The sequence below is a fragment of the Tribolium castaneum genome, chromosome 3 (genome assembly GCF_031307605.1).
Source record: "Tribolium castaneum strain GA2 chromosome 3, icTriCast1.1, whole genome shotgun sequence".
NCBI lineage: Eukaryota > Metazoa > Arthropoda > Insecta > Coleoptera > Tenebrionidae > Tribolium > Tribolium castaneum.
In genome coordinates, this window is record NC_087396.1 from 22,721,205 (window position 1) to 22,739,129 (window position 17,925).

The window sequence follows — 17,925 nt, forward strand, 5'->3', positions numbered from 1 at the left end:
AGCACTCTCAAGGCATACAGTAAGTAACGTCAAGTAATGTACAACATTTTATTACAATCGAATTACAATGCTAGGAAAACACAAAGTCGGAAAAGTCAAGTGGTAACAACGTGGTAATTGTTCAACATATTCCAAGTTCTGCAACTTATTATAGAGCGACTATCAAAAATATAAAATCGTTACACTATTCAAATGAACCCTTAGATGCTTAGGTATAAAACTATAAAACAAACTCATATAAAAATCTTTTACAAAACATGCTAGTAATATCCCCCGAAAATATATTCCTTTTTACTTAAGATTACCCCGCAAAATGCATATCAAATTGTCCGTAAAAAGAAATATATCGGGCGTCCTCCCCGACGCTGGCAATTCGCCCCCAAAGGCAATTCCCAGCGCCAGGGAGGACGCCAAGTGCAAGTAATTTCCTGTAGACATAGGGGTTGAGAATTATTTGGCAACTGCAAGAAACCACCTAGGAACATTGTGTGAGGCGCACTGTTGAAACAAAAGTAAGGCACCACATATCTACAGAAAACTAGTTGCAAAGTGACGTGTAATAAAATTCCCTTAAGATTATTTATTCCCGCTTGATTGCTTGGGGCGCCTCCGCCAGGCCTTTCACTTTGAGTCTATCTGCCGTTTTGAGGAAGGCCGGCAGCTGCTCCTGGCTCACATTCACCTCTCCCGCGTACATAAACTCTAAAATCGCCTGCAGGTGGCTGTACGCCACGTCTTTGAGTATAATAATGGGGTGCTTCGACGGATTCTCCTGCAACCAAAATTCAGTCAAAAGCCCCACCCCCGTGCTGCCTACCTCTAGTAAGCTCTTAAAGTAGGGGCTGCAGGCCGAGAGGACCATTTTGTGCGCTTTACACGTCTGGCCCTCGCAGGCCAGCGTAACGTCCGTGAAGCTCTTCTCGTCCCGCAGGTGCCGGAACGACGACACCATGTTACTTTGAAAGTCGTTCCATTTTAGGAAAAACTGCTGCTGATCAGCCATTGTCTACCTGCAACAGCCCCAACTGTTTACCACTTTGACATAACCTAGTTTTTGACGAGATGCGTCCGATCGAGATGGCGGCTGTCTCACGTGATGTGTCAACTATTGCCAACACTTACCGTTGTTTCGAAGCGAGATTTGTGGCTAAAATTTTGATAAAGTTAAACAGTCATTAACATTCTGATCTGCTAAACAATGGTATTACGCAAGCGCCCGATTGCCATGTGTTGACAACCTAAATTATTGCGTCACCGGCTTGCCGAGTGGCTGTGCGAGGTTGGCGCGCCTGGAAAGCGGCTGGTTTAAAATTATTGGGGTGCCTTACCAGCATTATCTTGGTTTTAAGCCGCTAAACGTTACTGTTAGTACTAACAATGATTACGTGGACTTGACTGTAATTGGGGATTGATAAGAATTATGCCTCATTGATTTTTCCCCTGACGCAGATGCTACATCCCTCCGTAAATAACGTTATAAAAGGGGATTAAAACGAATGGTGATAAGGGGCAAAAACTCGAAACAAGGTGTTAAAAGAAAGATAAGAGAGTAAGTCCTGATAGACGACATGAACTCGAAATAAATTGCAACAACGGTTGAGAGGCAATTAAATTTTGATTTATTGTAGTAATCATTTAGAATTATCGAGGGTATTAAATGTACCAAATTCTTGTGACTATATCCCATTTCAGTTTATAGTAGAATAACAAAAGTGCATTTGAATTTTTTTTAAATGGTTTTTTAGGAAATAATGTCCAGATATGGCAAATCTACATTTTTTTTAATTTAAAATACTGCCAAGAACTGATAATAAATTTAATAATAATTATTTATCATTGTCTTAGGAAATGATTATTTGGTGTAAAACATAAGAATAATAAAATATACGACAATGTTAAGTCCATTCCATCCACAAGAAAAGTTACTAACTAATTTTTTCCATTCAAAATTTAGTTACAGTCTCGTAAATGTGGAGAAATTTTAGATAAAGAAATAAGTTTTTTAGTAGTTTTTTTTTGAATTTATAGTTATTATATCAAAGTCTAAAACTTTACTAACGTACTATCCCAAATTTTAAATTTTTTAGTAAGAGAGGAAAAAACCTTCAGATGTTAAGTGAAGGGGGCGCTGCTGGTGAAATTGGCGGGAAATGATGACGCGTGAGGCGCGTACGGGCAACGCCTAGTTAGTTGGAAGGACACTGTGGCAGTGTCAATGTCGTTGTTGAATCTAATTTGCTAATAAATTAGTTCTTGGGTGAATTCCGAGTTTCATTTACAGAGCAGCGGTAGGATATTGCTCAAATAATCGTTTCCGATAGAGAGTGGTGAATTGTGGTGATTTTGTGAGGAATTTGTGGGTCGCCAAGGCAAGGGCCAAAAATTGAAGTTTTGGGAATCTGTACCGTTTCATTCGTAACAAAATTTTGTTTTACGACTTGAAATCGAACAAATCAATCGGGTGCTAGCCGAATTTATCTGGTTTTTCTGATTTCTGACGAGTTCTAGGAGTTACGCAACCACACGCTGTCAATTTTCATTTGGGTGTGGCACAAAAGGCGCGAAAAGTTTTCTGGTGAGATTTTCGCAATGGGGCGTCACAGGTACCGAGGAAATGTGGACTCGGACGACTCGGACTCAAGTGACGATGAGCCACGGCCGAAAAGGTCCGCGCCTGGGGTCTCCACTACAGTAAATTCACCCCCAGTTTCGGCCGAGTCCGCTAGAATCGCGAGACTTGAGCAACTTGTGGAAAACTTGAATCGACGTTTGCTAAACCGCAATTTTGAGCACACATCAGGACAAGTTGGCATTAAAAGTGACCTGATTCCTGAATTCGCTCCAGGAAACCCCAATTTTAGTACCACTAAGTGGTTGCATAAAATTGACCAGTTGGCTCTCGTGAACGGTTGGGACGAACGTACAACGATTTACGGCATGATAAGTCGACTCAAGGGGTTGGCCAAGGAGTGGTACGACAATCTCGATCCCTCAGCATACGACCGGAGCTGGGATGAATGGAAACGTTTGTTACAAGCCACCTTCCCCGATCACCACGATTATGCTTCCACACTTCGTAAGCTAGTGAATAGGGTGAAGGAAGATGGTGAAACCTGGGCACAATATTATTTTGGGAAATTAAATCTGTTGCAGGCTTGTGACATAACAGGAACGAATGCAGTCTCCTGTCTTATTGATGGAATCACTGACGTGACTCTCAGAAATGGGGCTAGAGCAGGGCGTTACGTTACACCCGAAAGCTTGTACGCTGAGTATTTGTCGACTCTGAGATCCGAAGGTGACAAGCGGGATACGCTCGCAAAGCAGGCGCCTCGGGAAAGGAGGAGGTTCCTTCCAAGTCGAGTCGAAGCACAAAAACTGTATTCGTCAGTTCGGTGTTACAATTGTCGTAATCGAGGACATGTTGCGACAAAGTGCCCGAAACCAAGAATTGAGTGCAAGAAATGTGGCCGCATTGGACATGTGGATGCTGAGTGCCGACGTGGTAACGTAGTAAAAGAAAACATGTCTAAGCAGGCACTAACGACAAGTGTAGCTGACGCAAGTAATAATAAGAATTATTACATAGACATTAAGGTCAATGGTAAGCCGACGCGAGCTTACATTGACTCAGGAGCTGAACCGGTCCTTGTCAAGCAAAGTGTTGCTAGAGAATTGGGACTGATGTGGCAGCCAAGTTTACATTTGATTCGTGGTTATGGCCAGGGAATCACCAAAGTGCATGGGGAAGTCGAAGTAGAGCTAGAAGTGGATCTTGTCAAGGCAAACGTAAAAGCTTTGATTGTCGAAGACAGTGCACAACGTGTGCCTGTCATAGTGGGACAGACCTTCCTGAATGCGGGTGCTAATACGATTATAGCAAATGAGGAAGCTGTGAGAGTAGTTGACGGAAACAACGAATCGATCCAAGCATTTCTAGGCCAACTTCCGACACGAAAAGTTGCACTTTGGGCGGAAGAGGAAACAGTGATCCCTCCTCAATCCATTGGTTGCATACGAATCAAGGCAAAAGACGATGGGTGGAAAGGAGCTTATTACGTTGAAGGGTGTCAACGTCCGAGACCAGGGTTCGAACACGTTGTTCATCGGTGTGTCACATGTGATGGAGGCCTAGTGACCGTTCGCAATCTATCGCACCAAGATCTGGTATATCGAAAGGCGCAAATCGTTGCGAGAGCTGAGCCTTGCGAGCAGGAAAGGACAGTTACGACGGTGAGTGTGTTTTCTGTGGGGAAGGTTGAGGTAAAGAGTTTTCAACGGTGGGAACTTCTTACACAAGTCAATAAGAATCTAGACCCGGCTCAGTTCGAGCAATTGTTACAACTCGTTAACGAATTTCGAGATTGTTTTGCACGAAATGTAGCGGAAATAGGTGCCACAACTGCGGCAGAAATGAAGATAACTTTGACTGATGATAAACCTGTAGTTTATCGTCCTTATCGGTTATCGCATCACGAAAGAAGAATTGTTCGAGACATAGTAAATGACTTGTTAGGTAGCGGAGTCATACGAGAATCAGACTCGCCATATTCGAGTCCCATACTGTTGGTGCGGAAGAAAGATGGGCAACACCGTATGTGTGTTGACTATCGGCAATTAAATTCGAAAACAATCAAAGATCGCTTTCCGTTACCACGAGTAGACGAACATTTGGATAAACTAAACGGTGCAAAGTTTTTCACCACACTAGATCTCGCGAGTGGGTACTATCAGATCCCAATGGCCACCGAATCGATTCCAAAGACAGCATTTGTTACGCCTGATGGGCATTACGAGTTTGTCCGCATGCCTTTTGGTCTAGCCAACGCTCCGGCAGTGTTTCAGCGAGCTATGAATAAGGTGTTGGGTCCATTACGGTTTCAGACCGCTTTTTGTTACATAGATGATCTTCTGATACCTTCCAAAGACTTTGAAACAGGTCTTAACAATTTACGAACGGTGTTTCAATTGCTTCGACAGTTCGGATTGACTCTAAAGCTGAGTAAATGTTGCTTCTTTGGAAGTCAAATAGAGTATTTAGGGCATGAGATCAGTGCGGAAGGCATTAAGCCAGGCGAGACAAAAATCAAAGCGGTGACAGCTTTTCCCAAACCAACAGACGTACACAAACTTAGGCAATTCTTAGGTTTGTGTGGGTACTTTCGAAAGTACGTGAAAGATTACGCAACAATAGCAAATAGTTTGACGAGTCTCCTAAAGAAAGGCAGTGCATTTGTTTGGGAAGAAGCACAAGAGCGGGCTTTTCAGACTTTAAAAGACATCTTGACGAGCAGACCAGTTCTTGCAATTTACGACACGGAAGCTGAAACGGAGTTACACACTGACGCTTCTAAAGTTGGAATTGGTGGCATTCTGTTGCAACGACAAGGTGATGGATCTTTGCGTCCAGTTATGTTTTTCAGCCGACAGACGACCAAAGAGGAACAAAGGTACCACTCGTACGAGCTAGAAACGCTAGCGGTGGTCTGTTCTCTCAAACATTATCGAGTATACTTGTTGGGGCTTCAATTCAAGGTGATCACAGACTGTAATGCTTTACGAACAACCCTTACCAAGAGAGATTTGATTCCACGAATTGGGAGATGGTGGTTGTTGACTTCTGAGTTCGACTTTACTGTAGAATACAGACCTGGCAGTAAAATGAGTCACGTTGACGCTTTGAGTAGAAATCCGGTATTAGATCCTTCGGAGCCTTCAGTGGAAGTCTTGCATATTAATGTTAACGATGATGATTGGATTTTAGCTGTTCAAATGAAGGATGCGAGATGCGCATTGTTGAAGGAAATATTGGAAAAATCACCGACGAACGCTGAAGAGCGTGCCATTCACAAAGAGTACAAACTAAAGGATGGTCGAGTATTCAAACAGACTGAGTCAGGATTAAAATGGGTCGTACCAAAAGCGGTAAGACGCCAGATTTTATTAGCACACCACGATGGAATTGGCCATTTATCGAATGAGAAAACTTTGGCATCTGTGTCGAAATCTTATTGGTTTCCTTCAATGCGGAGGTATGTTCATAAATATATTTCTAGCTGCTTGGAGTGTCTCTACAATAAGGAAGCCGGAGGAAAGCAGCCAGGATTTTTGAATCCCATACCTAAGAATTCGCAACCATTTGACACATTGCACATGGATCATTTGGGACCATTTGTAAAGAGCAAATCACATAATTCTTATCTTTTAGCTATTATCGATGCATTTACTAAATTTGTCTTTCTCAGGGCCGTGCCTAATACTAAGGTGGGCCCTGTTTTATCATTTTTAGCTTCTCTTACAGGAATGTTTGGTGTACCTAAACGTATAATAGCCGATCGTGGGGCTTGTTTTTCTAGCAAAAAGTTTAAGACACATTGTACCGATTTAAACGTTAAATTAGTACTAACCGCGACTGCCACACCACGGGCTAATGGCCAGGTGGAGCGATTAAATCGTACGATTTTATCTCAGCTTGCTGCTAGCTCGAGAGAAGAAGAGAAATGGGATGACTTTGTGAGTAGAATTAGTTGGGGTATTAATTCTACGCCGAATTCGACTACGGGCAAAAGTCCATACGAATTGTTGTTGGGGTATACACCTCGACATGCTAATGACTCAATCCTCACCAACGTGGTGACAGAGGGTGTTCATGATGGTGATTTGCCACGGACACGAGCAGACGTTGCTCAGCGTGTCGAAAAGGAACAGCAGAAGCAAAAAGAGCGTTATGACAAGCGACGCTGTGCCCCAAAGAGATTTAATGCAGGTGATCTCGTGTTGGTACGCACCACGCGAGCTTCAAACGAGGGCAAAAGTCGGAAGCTGTTACCTAAATATTCGGGACCGTACCGAATTCAGAAAGTGCTCGACTACGATAGGTACGTCGTGACGGACATGCCGGGGGCGACGCGTTCCCAAAAACGATATGAGGGTGTTCACTCAGTGGACAAATTGAGGCATTACGTTGTCGCCACGACGAGTGGAGACGAAACAATAGGCGATGTCAGTGACGAATGACTGAGTTCGCTGTGAAGCTGAGTGAAGTTCAACGTGAACTCACGATTTTGGGCCCAAATGTTGTTTTTAAGCGCTTTACGTTGAAACTCATGAGTTAATGATTTGTTGTTGTTATTGTTCTTGTTCTTGTTATTGTTCTTCTACTTATTCTTGAGGTTACTGATCTTGTTGGTGTTGGTGTTCTTATTGTTGTTGTTGTTGGTGTTCTTATTGTTGTTCTTAATTAATTCTCAACGTGAGAAACACGATTATGATTATTTTCAGATTCATTCTCAACGTGAGAAACACGATTATGATTATTTTCAGATTCATTCTCAACGTGAGAAACACGATTATGATTATTTTCAGGTTGTTTATAAATAGTTCTTAAGTGGGACTCGGGCTGTAGATGATACTACGGCTCGGATGCATGGTACTGGTTAATTACTTGTTTTTGAAACACCGGTGGTTCCCCGAGGACGTGGAACACGGAAGCGTGGCCGACTGTTAAGTGAAGGGGGCGCTGCTGGTGAAATTGGCGGGAAATGATGACGCGTGAGGCGCGTACGGGCAACGCCTAGTTAGTTGGAAGGACACTGTGGCAGTGTCAATGTCGTTGTTGAATCTAATTTGCTAATAAATTAGTTTTTGGGTGAATTCCGAGTTTCATTTACACAGAAATGTTTAAAACTAAAAAAAAGGCAAAAATCTATGAAATGAGTTGTGTGTCGATCATTGTTAAATTAACGCCTCTTGACTGCGATACAAAGATAGAAATTGATGGAAAAAGAATAAAAATCAGCAAAACATTTTCATAAAAGCAAATTTAAGTATCAATTGATATCAGAGAGATTTTTCTAAATATCCCGGCGCATCCACCAAAAATATTTTGTTATTAAAATTTAAAAATTTTTTCGCAATACTTAGTAGCGTTAATTCAAATAAACACAATAAATTAAATAAGTTTTTAACTTAGTTCCGTTTGTTGCTTTTTTTATTTCTATCGTTACGATTCAAAATCTATATAAAGAAATCTCTAAAGAGATTGCAGGTAACACCTTTTTAATTGCATTTTTTATTTCCAAAAAAATTTTCGCACAAATTAGTTTGAGACAAATTTTGAGAAAAAAAAATTGTCGGTGTTGTGTTGGCGTAATTCAGGTAAAACATAGGTGTGATCAGATGATTATGTTTCCACTGGTTAATTTTACGCTAAATCAGATAACAGTGATATCTTTCTCCCAATACATCCTTATACCCACACATCCACATTTTGTACAATGAATTTGGACAAAACGATCACATTTTAAACTGACTGAAGGATTTGCGAGATGGAAGTGAATCTATTGTTCGCTTGCAAAATACATCTAAATAAAGCTCACTTCAAACGAACATTCATCTAAAAGCGTATGATTCACGTGCAAAATATTAATAATATGCAGTAAAAGGTGAATCTAAAATAAATAAAAATAAATAAAAAATAAATTTAAAATAAAATTCCAAATTTTTTGTTGGTAGTGAAACACTTACGCCATGCGATTATCTCTCATGGTTTGCCAGCACAGTGTTCACAGATGGCACTTGAATAAAACAAGCGCTTACTCATACATAGAAAATCCAGACAAATCTGCAATAGTTTTCGCATTCGCTCGGTAAAAAATGCTTTTGTTCATAAATCTCGGTTTAAACTCATTCAAAAGCACCGAGATAACATTGTTAACATATTTATAGAATTCATCTTACAAACTTTTCCAATTTGTACTCCGCTCCCGACTTATATTTTCTTAAAGCCAGTTAAGCGTCGGAGAATCTACTGTAGTTTTTGATTTATTGGCACAAAATTATCTCCGATTTGATTTACTTATTTCAAAAAGTGCAAAGCATAAAAATGCTCTGTGTAAATCTAAATGGGGTCCAATACATTATAATTTAAATATCGCGTTTTTTCTGCAGAATGCCGTTCTGGTCGGTGTTGCGATAAATGAGAAAAGCCATTTAAAGCGCGCTTGAAACCACTATTGACGGTCATTCTAATCTAATAAAGTGTCATCGTTAGTTATGTTTTGTATATTTTGTAAAATAAATCTCGTTCAAAAAATAGGTAAATTGCGGGTTATCGGTTACACGTCAACTGTATTAAAAATTACGTGTCAATTCTCCCGACATCGGCAATCTGTTATACGCAGATAAATTCGCTTTTAATCACCTCGCATCATTTCAACGAAACGACAAAAACTTTTACAGAGTAACGAACATCATTCGCTCATGTTGGATTATAAAGGATTACATTTTTTGCTTCTGGCATATTTATAATTGTTTGAATTAAATTTAAATGGGGCGAGGTTTGCCCAGTTTTACGTTCTGCACCAAACAACAATAATTCGGAGCCGGTTTTTTTATTTTGTGAAATAAGAGATAAATAAAATTCAGAAACTGTTGGGTTTAATTGAAAATATTTTGATTGTATTATTGTGTGGGCGATTTTAGTTAGGAGTATTGTGGATTTTTATGTCGTAGAGCATTTTAACTGGCTGAAATAGTATAACGGACAAAACGTAAAATTTTTCAATTTTTTGCCAAAATTATTCGAAAAAGTTGAACTGTTTTGGTGTAAGCTTATGTAAAATGATCTGGTGAAGCGATTCGCGTCGAGAAAATTGTTAAATTCTTAATAGTTTAGCCTAATATTTTGGGCACTGGAAATCAACGAAAAAAAATTGAACATTAAAAAATCAATGCTTTTAACGCGTTTTGCACTTTTAACTACTTCAGAGAGTTGTAAGGTCACAGAAAAGTCTATAAAACATTGATAGGGTGAGTTGAATTTTTTTTTTAAATTTCTGTGGAGGTATTTTGACCATTAAAATTTTATGCAAAAATTTCAAAATTTTAAATTCGTTAAAAGCTGGTGTAATACAAAATATGAGCCGCTGAATCCACTGGAACAAACCGTTTTGTTCTACGACTTTTAGTTTTTAAGTTATAAATTTTTTCATAAATAATTCGGCGCATCCACCATTTTTATTCATCATATTTAAACGCTGATTACAGCCAAACTAAAAGAGCTAGGAGAAAACTTTTTTTTATCGTAAAGAGCACAACAAAATCTATAAGGTAGGATCGGTTTTATTCGATTTTGAGACACTTTAAAAATTGGCCGATTTTAACGGGGGGGGGGGGGTTTAACTTTTTTTAACTTTTTTTATTTTCTCATTTACGGCTAAACTATTCCAAAAAGTGGAACTATTTTGATCCATACCTATGCAAAATGATCCGGGGAATGGATTGGCATCGAGAAAATTACCAAATTCTCAATAGTTTTATAGTTTTGAATTTTTTAAAATTTTACCTATTTTTGCTTTTATCTGCAATTTGCTCGAAAACTATTAGTCGGAGAGCAATAATCTTTTTTGAAAAAAATAGATTATTTAAAGAGCTTTCCAACGATAATACACTTCATGGGGTTATGTCTAATAGTTCCGGAGCTATTGCTCGACAAATGTGCCAGGTACCCGAAATCGACCAAAACTGCGACAAAAATTGCAAAAATCAAAACTCTAAAAATCGAAGCAATTAATTTATTTTCTACATTTAACAACTTTAGGGGGTTGTTAGGGCATATATAAGTCCAAAAAACTATAACAGAAAAAGCTTTAAAAAAAATTTATTTTTTCACTTTCTCAGGAAATTTTAGCAAAAAAAATCAAAATTTTAAATTTCGTGAAAAATTGGTATAATACAGAAAATGAGCCGCTGAATTTAATGGAACAAACCGCATTGCTCTACGACTTTTAGATTTTGAGTTATGAATTTTTTTGTTGAATAAAATTTTCCACTATGACAAATGGCTACCCTAAATTTAGGCAAAAAAATTTAAATTTTTAATTTTTGTGAAAAATAGATATGTTATGTAAAATGAGCCGTAGAATTCAATCGAACAAACCGCAATGCTCTACGACTTTTAGTTTTTTTTTATGAATTTTTTTAGTGAAAAACTTTGATCGCCTCTGTAGCCGGAACCGTTGCCCGGAGCGGCTCCGGGTTTAATCGAAAAAATAGAGAAAATTAAGTGCTATCAGATCGTTTTTTGTTCGTTGCTCTAAGTCTTACAGTTTCCGAGAAAAACGCAAAAAAAGGTTGTTATTTTCACTTTTTTTCAATTTTTAACCGCCAATTACATCGAAACAATTAGAGTTAGCGAAAATCGGAAAAATCAAGGAGAACCGGAATAAAAAACTCTACAAAATAGTTTAGGGCTTAAGGCGATCTCTCACAAAAAAATTTCAATTTTTAATCGCCGATTACGGCCAAACTAAAAGAGCTAGGAAAAAATTTTTTTTCCATCGCAAAAAAATTAGGCTATTTTAAGGGGGGGGTGTTAACTTTTTTTAACTTTTTTTATTTTCTCATTTACGGCTAAACTATTCTAAAAAGTGGAACTGTTTTGATCTTCACCTATGCAAAATGATCCGGGGAATCAATTGGCATCGAAAAAATTGCCAAATTCCCTAATAGTTTCGGAGTTATTGCTTGACAAATGTTCCAGGTACCCAAAATCGACTAAAATCGCGACAAAAATTGGAAAAATCAAACATCAAACTTTTTTTACTTAGGTGGTTTTAACAAAAAATTCAAATTTTTAAATCGCGTGAAAAGCTGATATAATATAGAAAATGAGCCGCTGAATTCAAAATAAAAGTCGTTAGAAATCGTTGAAAATCCATATTTAGTAAAATTGTCCTTCTCTACATACGAGTATCTATTTAAAAACCTCGAAAGTTTTGTCGGTTTCCTGCTAATAAAATGCTCCCCTGTTTATCGCAAGTGGAGACCACTGGACGCTTTACCCTCCATCAGTTAGCAAAATCAACTGAAACTTCCTCGCAGACCTCATTTCACCCGCGCCACTTTTTTATTTATTGAAAAAATACGCGCCGACAGGCCTCCGACACTGATCCGACCCGGTCCGATTTTCCACATCTCCGCAGGATATTCCTCTCAGATGCGTGCACAGCAGGACTGCTGCAGGAATAGCCAGTCGTTCGGGAAGCTCGTGTGGAGGTGGTTGTAGCACATCCCATCTCCAGCGATCGCGGGTTTGTGACATGAGCTTTATTAAAACCCCCCGCCAAGTTTCCACACGCTAGCGTTTCATTTACTCTAAGACGAGATGTGAGGTGGCAGTGCCGAAATGGCCTCGCTTTTGCTCAAACTGTGACCGTTTCAAGTGTGTCCGTGTTGATGTATATTTAGTTCACTTCGTACCTTCACACACTTTATATTTATAGCTTGTACAGTTCGCGTGAAACTAATTAAATGGAATGACAGTGCGGTGCTGAATGTACTTGTCCTGATGAGATCACGAAAATGCTCCTCTCCGTTCGCATGGCGTAAGTATTTTGCATTGCGATGGAAAGTTGGAAAAATCGCGATTATTGCTTTCGCCAACTTTCCGCTTTGTTTACGTGTCGGGGTGATTTTCACCCGAGACAGTCTGTGGAGAGTTCTCATCAGCGTGGATGAAGTGACTATTCGAGAGGAGAAATGACCTCAAGACAGCCGTCTTGCCTTTATAACGGATTTCCAAAGAGGGTAATTAGAGAAGGGTTGCTTTGCTACACATTACGGTTAGTTTGCGGTTACGGACTTCATGTTTCGCAGATTTGTCACCAAGCCCTTTGGGAATATTGGATTGTAAATCTTCGGTTATGGCTCTGCTCTAAACGACGTAATCCGCTTAGTAATGGACGTAATTGAAATGTTGCTTGGCACAGTTCGATCGCAAAAAATGCGAAATTTTCAATTGAATTACGTGTCACATGTTTAGATATTTGTCTTGGATCATATATCACGAGCCTGTCATGTTACTGTAACTTTACACCGGGGTGTATACACCTGGGGTCTATCGACCCGGCAATAAGATTGAAACACTTGCACTATTGAAATGATCATAATTCTGGTTTAAATCATGACTAGACTTTTGTAAGATGTCTGAATCGATATTTTAAAATTCAAATTTGAATCTTAGCCATAAATCCTTCACGTCCTTAAAATCTTTAAACTTTGAACTTTAGAAATGTAGAATTAAAAAACTAGATTCTCAAAATATGAAAATTTTGCAGCTTTAAAGATGACAAAAATCTAAGGATGAAAAACTAGAGAAATTTTAGCTTATTATATTTTCAATGTCATAGCAAAGATGCTCTTTACAATTTTATAGTATTCTTATCGAATTACATTATTTTGTGGCACGCTAACCCCAGGGCTTAGCTCATAATAAATTAAAAGACAAATTACGTCCGTTAAGTGCACCCAAAAGACTAAGGACAATTAATTGAAACAGATCATTGTCTTTTGAAATAAAGCATCTTTCTAATTTTGAAAAACTGTGGCGTCTTTGCGCATAAATACGTCTAATACAATATTTTTACTAAGATTGAAACGTTTCATTTGTAATGTATTGGATTCGAAGAAGTCAGAATTTTTTTAAAGAAACAAATGACTATATAACTACCAGAAATTCAAAAAAATTCAAAACACAACATTAAAAAATAAATGATAAATTAAATGCTTGATGTTGGAGTTTTAAAAAGTTAAAAATTTTTAGATCTCAAATGAAGTTGTGTAAAAATTAGGTATTAAATTCTCGTAATAACACTAACAAAAAATTAAAAACTAGCAAATAAAAAAATTAAAAAACTATTCAACTACATAGTGAAAACATTAAGGCATTAGAAAACTCGAATTATAAGACAGTGAAACGACGAAAAACTGAAATATTTAGAAAATCAATAAAATATGGGAAACTAAGAAATAAAATTGCTGAAATACTGAGAAGAAACTTAAAAGCGTGTGACTGAAAGACTAAGAAACTATGAGACTGAAAGACTGAGAATAAGAAATTTCTTGATAGTTAAATAACTTGAAAAAGTTAAATGGAACACTCAATTTTTGGTTTTTGCTTTTCAAAGATTAGTTAATTATCTAAATAAAATGATAACTTATAAATTTCAAATGCCCACTCTAAGAACTTAAAAGATATAAAGACTTTTGACCTAGTTTGGTTCATATAAAAATTATTTAAAATTTAAATAAAATTTACTTACAAAGTTAAGCTTAGAAACTAAAAACACAAAAAACTAAAAATTATTGAGGCTGAAATTTAGAAGAACTAAGCGACCGAGAAACTGAATAATTATAGAACTAGAAAAGAGAAACACTGGTTAACATTCTAAATAAAAAAAATAGAAAAAAAATAAAAGACAGTAAGATTAGTGTCACAGAGCTGTTATACCCCTTAAAAGAAGCTAGACCTTTGGTAAAAAAAAACCGCAAAAATATTTTTTTTTAAATAATAATTGACATTCAAAACCAAACAACGGCATTTTATAATTGAATAAAACCAGCGGAAATTTGGGGCATGATGCAATTTTTGCAGTCAGTTTAATAAATGTTTAAACAATGCGTCTATTATTCAAAACTTTTTTAATTCAACGTTGAACGACATAAAAATACAATTTTAATGCTGTGATAGGATGCTTTCATAGAGAGAAATGTCCCATGGAATGTGTAACAGTTGTTGGTATTTCACATCTGTTCGTATTTCATTGTTTCCGAAATATGATTAATTAAAATATTCCAATGCAAACACTGAATATAATAAAGCAACCTCAACGTACTATTTGGCTTCTCTTATGAAAACCGGAATGTAATTTTGCTTAACAATTGCTAATTTGCTTTGCAATGAATAAGACCAACTTTGAGCTACTGAGTCACTTAGCTTTGACTCGTGTGACACTCATTAACAAAACGACAGATAAAAATATTTCCACATCTCGTTATAAGCTTTTGCTCGTTTTCTGTCTTAATTTAAAAGTTCCAGAGTTTCTAAAATATGACTTCGAGCATCTTATTCCTGCCACCGCATAATCGGAACAGTACAGACTTGTTGATAAAAATTTTCAGCATATTTATTGATGTGCAGTTAAATTACGGGCGAAAGAGACAAGTCCTGGAGCTTTACCTCAAAACTATTACGCGTGTTAGTGTTAGTGAGAAAAGTGTTTCCTCAGGCGTTTCGAAATTTTGAAAACCCGCAACATGCAGATCATTAGCTAGAATCTTGTTCAGAAAGCTTCTGAATTGTATAAGTTTTTAGTGTGGTTATTTAATTATTCTCTCGTCTGTGGAGACGCCCGGCCCCGTTTCCAATGCATCAGCCGTTTGTATTCCGTCCAGGAAGTTTTATTCGATGTCGTTATTCCGAACAGGCAATAAAAACATCTCCAACTATCATTTCGAGGCCATTCGGTATCGCCACCAGAGAGCGTCCTCAATCTTTTCCGCCAATGACAAAAAATCGGAAGTGGTCCCCTTTTCGTTCACAACACATTATCGGGCATAATTTGTGGATGTTGGAATTATTTTGGCAAAATAGGAAATTGTTTTAGGGAAATGAGAGCGAAAAAACCATTTGTGGCTTCTTTTATTCAACAGGACGATCGAATACTGGAAGTCTATAGACAAAGTGCTTAGGGACCAAACAAGAATTATGCAAAACGACCAAACTGAATATTGGCCTGATTCGTTAAACTTTTCGCTGATCAATAAAACATGAAATACGTGTGTGGAGAGGAATTGGAAACGTCAAAAGTTTTAACACGGCGATGGGCTTTCCACATATGCGGCGAAGAGACCAACTTTCGACAAATTTGATTTAAAACAATGGGAATGTTTTCGATTGGCAAAAATCAAGCGAGGGAGTCTCGAATTTACCTTACAAATTTTTAAATTGGTCGGAGATTTTTTCTCTTGTTGTTCGCTTCCTAATTATGCCCTCTATATGTGTACATTATTTGTTCCAGAGCATTTTAAGCGATCGCACCAAAATTAAAATTGAGTAGCTGTATAATCTAACTTATTTAAAAATCAAATAAGGCTAAAATTTTTATTACTGCAGTATTTATTCTTTTGTTGTTTTGTTTTCATTTTGGATTATTATTTTTATTATTTTTTTTTAACTTTTTTAATAGTACATATTAAGAACACTTATTTACTTTTCTGTTAGTAAAATTTAATATTTATATTATTTTTTTATATTAGTATGTTATTATACAGGAAGTCGCTATTAACTTTCTTATTTTAAATGGAAAGCTTGTTTTTCACTGCGTTTTAACGATAGCTCGACTTTACCTCAACTAATTTTTTTTTCTAAATAAAGACTATTATTATTATTATTATTATTATTATTATTATTATTATTATTATTATTATTATCTAAAATCGCCGTGGCCTCAGCTGCATTTACCCTTGAATGGCTTTGAAAATTCCAAACAAGGCGACGTTTCACCGTAAATATTGAACAAGAAACCACTACTTAGCTATTAATGGAAAAGTGAGAGGGGTCGAAAAACACAACCGCAGGCTTAAATTAAGTCTTTTGTGCCATGCAACTGTGCTCGAAATTAAAACTATTCGAGGCTGGGGATTTTTCTATTAATAAAAATCCATTCTTTGGTTCAAGCGAAAATTCTTATTAAATTTCGACTCGCCCTAATGAAGGTTCGATTTTAATTACTTAATAACGCCCCTAATGGCTTAATGTGATTACGCTTATTAAAGGATAATTCGCAAAAATTCACGAATCGATCTTCGTCTCATTGTTCCAGGCAAAGCAATAAGAAGCCACAATTCATATGGTCGTAAATCTGGCGCAAGCTTAGGATTTGTCATGAGAGTTTATTTCGGTGTAACAGCGATTTGTGCAAGCACGTGGTAATAGAATTAAGCCGGGTTGAGCGTCTCATTAGCACAGGAGGCACAAAGAATTTTGTAAAAACTCCTAGCAAATCATATAATTTTAGCCGGATTAGCAATCAACAGTATTCAGTGTTTACGCAATAATATAACAAATTGGGCACAACCACTTGAACCGTAATTTATTAATCAAATAACATTTTGCCAAATCGGAATATTACAAATGTTATTATTCAGCAATGACTAAATTAGCTTGTTTGTCAATATGCTTAGAGGTATTCAAACTAATAAAGGCTTCGGGCAACAAAATGCTTCGCTAAAATTTTTTTTTTATCTATAAAATTAAATCAACAGCTTATTAGTTAGTTTCAGAGTTAAGAAAAATTGAAAAAACGGGCCGGGCTTAAAAATCATTCCACAAATGTCATTTTTGTACTCCCTTACGTGTTAGAGCCTCAAAAAAGGGGATAAAACGTTGTAGATTTCAATCAAAATTTTAATTTTTTTTAGACTGGAAAAAACATACAAAATGATTATTTTATTATTTAAAAAAATTATAATTTATAAATTATTACGTATGTATGCAAAATTTCTGTTCATTCGGATAACTAGAACTCTCTTAACTTTGACGCACAAAATATGGACCAGACAGACAACAAATCAAGTTGATAAAAATGCAAAATGGTTAGTGATCAAGAACCGAATTTGTTGAGCGTGCTAATTGTTCCAACTTTGCAAACTTGGAGCTAGTGCAGATAATGTTATTTTGGCCGTGTAAGGTAAGATACTTTCTGGCAAGACTGGAATTCGAGAGAACACAAATCAATTAGTAAAGTTAGATCTGCAGCAGATGCGGGATGCATACTGGCAAGGTTCGAGATCATTAGTCCTCATCATTTTCCCCGTAATATGATTTCACTTCATTTTGTTTACCGGGCTCTTAGGAACCTGATCAGAATAATGCAAACTAATGGATTGAAAAGAAACTTGTTTCCCGGAAGTTTACAGTTTCACTAATAAAAATATCTAGTGCATTGCATCTCCGCTATCGCTCAGCCCATGCAGCCCCTAACTCAGATAATTATTCCCGCCCTCATTCCAACACGTCCACTGATTACCGCCGTATTTCAGGCCCATTGGGGCAAGCTTGCAGCTTGTACTGGGCCCATTTAC

General features: G+C 37.2%; 3 protein-coding genes across 10 annotated transcripts in view; 2 read left to right on the plus strand and 1 right to left on the minus strand.

Annotated features, from left to right (window-relative positions):
• Positions 1 to 34: 34 nt before the first annotated feature.
• On the minus strand, positions 35 to 1,278 carry lolal (lola like). 2 transcript variants are annotated; one of them, XM_064355809.1, is made up of 4 exons: positions 1,209 to 1,226; positions 1,123 to 1,147; positions 818 to 1,010; positions 35 to 772 (listed from the first exon to the last, which is right to left on the minus strand). In XM_064355809.1, exons 3-4 carry the CDS (start codon positions 1,001 to 1,003, stop codon positions 581 to 583), a joined length of 378 nt encoding a protein of 125 aa, XP_064211879.1. In that variant the 5' UTR covers positions 1,004 to 1,010; positions 1,123 to 1,147; positions 1,209 to 1,226; the 3' UTR covers positions 35 to 580. The 2 variants fall into 2 exon arrangements, with proteins under 2 accessions (XP_064211879.1, XP_970530.1); XM_965437.4 differs by having other exon boundaries at positions 1,123 to 1,278.
• Positions 1,279 to 2,115: 837 nt separating this feature from the next.
• Positions 2,116 to 7,653, plus strand: LOC103313554 (retrovirus-related Pol polyprotein from transposon 17.6). Of its 5 annotated transcripts, none has more exons than XM_064355591.1 (3): positions 2,116 to 4,393; positions 4,448 to 5,484; positions 5,546 to 5,726. In XM_064355591.1, exons 1-3 carry the CDS (start codon positions 2,590 to 2,592, stop codon positions 5,585 to 5,587), a joined length of 2,883 nt encoding a protein of 960 aa, XP_064211661.1. In that variant the 5' UTR covers positions 2,116 to 2,589; the 3' UTR covers positions 5,588 to 5,726. The 5 variants fall into 5 exon arrangements, with proteins under 5 accessions (XP_064211661.1, XP_064211662.1, XP_064211658.1 ...); XM_064355592.1 differs by lacking the exon at positions 5,546 to 5,726 and having other exon boundaries at positions 4,448 to 5,168; positions 5,221 to 5,396; XM_064355588.1 differs by having other exon boundaries at positions 2,117 to 4,393; positions 4,448 to 4,659; positions 4,696 to 7,653.
• A 4,352-nt stretch (positions 7,654 to 12,005) lies between these two features.
• The window catches only part of Neto (Neuropilin and tolloid-like), a 139,559-nt gene continuing 133,639 nt past the window's right edge, over positions 12,006 to 17,925 (plus strand). The window contains exon 1 of one of the 3 annotated variants that reach the window (XM_064355503.1): positions 12,006 to 12,386. In XM_064355503.1, the coding sequence (XP_064211573.1) occupies positions 12,350 to 12,386 (37 nt within the window). In that variant the 5' untranslated portion in view covers positions 12,006 to 12,349. Of the gene's footprint in view, positions 12,387 to 12,431; positions 12,589 to 17,925 lie in introns of those variants that run through there. The other 2 variants (XM_064355504.1, XM_064355505.1) reach the window with 2 other exon arrangements.

Excerpts from the sequence above, each read along its gene's own strand:
- lolal (XM_965437.4), bottom strand. The coding sequence starts at position 1,003 with ATGGCTGATCAGCAGCAGTTTTTCCTAAAATGGAACGACTTTCAAAGT. Across the intron at positions 773-817 it reads ACTTTAAGAGCTTACTAGAG|GAGAATCCGTCGAAGCACCC; the intron begins GTAGGCAGCACG and ends TTTTGGTTGCAG.
- LOC103313554 (XM_064355587.1), top strand. The coding sequence starts at position 2,590 with ATGGGGCGTCACAGGTACCGAGGAAATGTGGACTCGGACGACTCGGAC. Across the intron at positions 4,394-4,447 it reads ACGAAATGTAGCGGAAATAG|TTTATCGTCCTTATCGGTTA; the intron begins GTGCCACAACTG and ends ATAAACCTGTAG.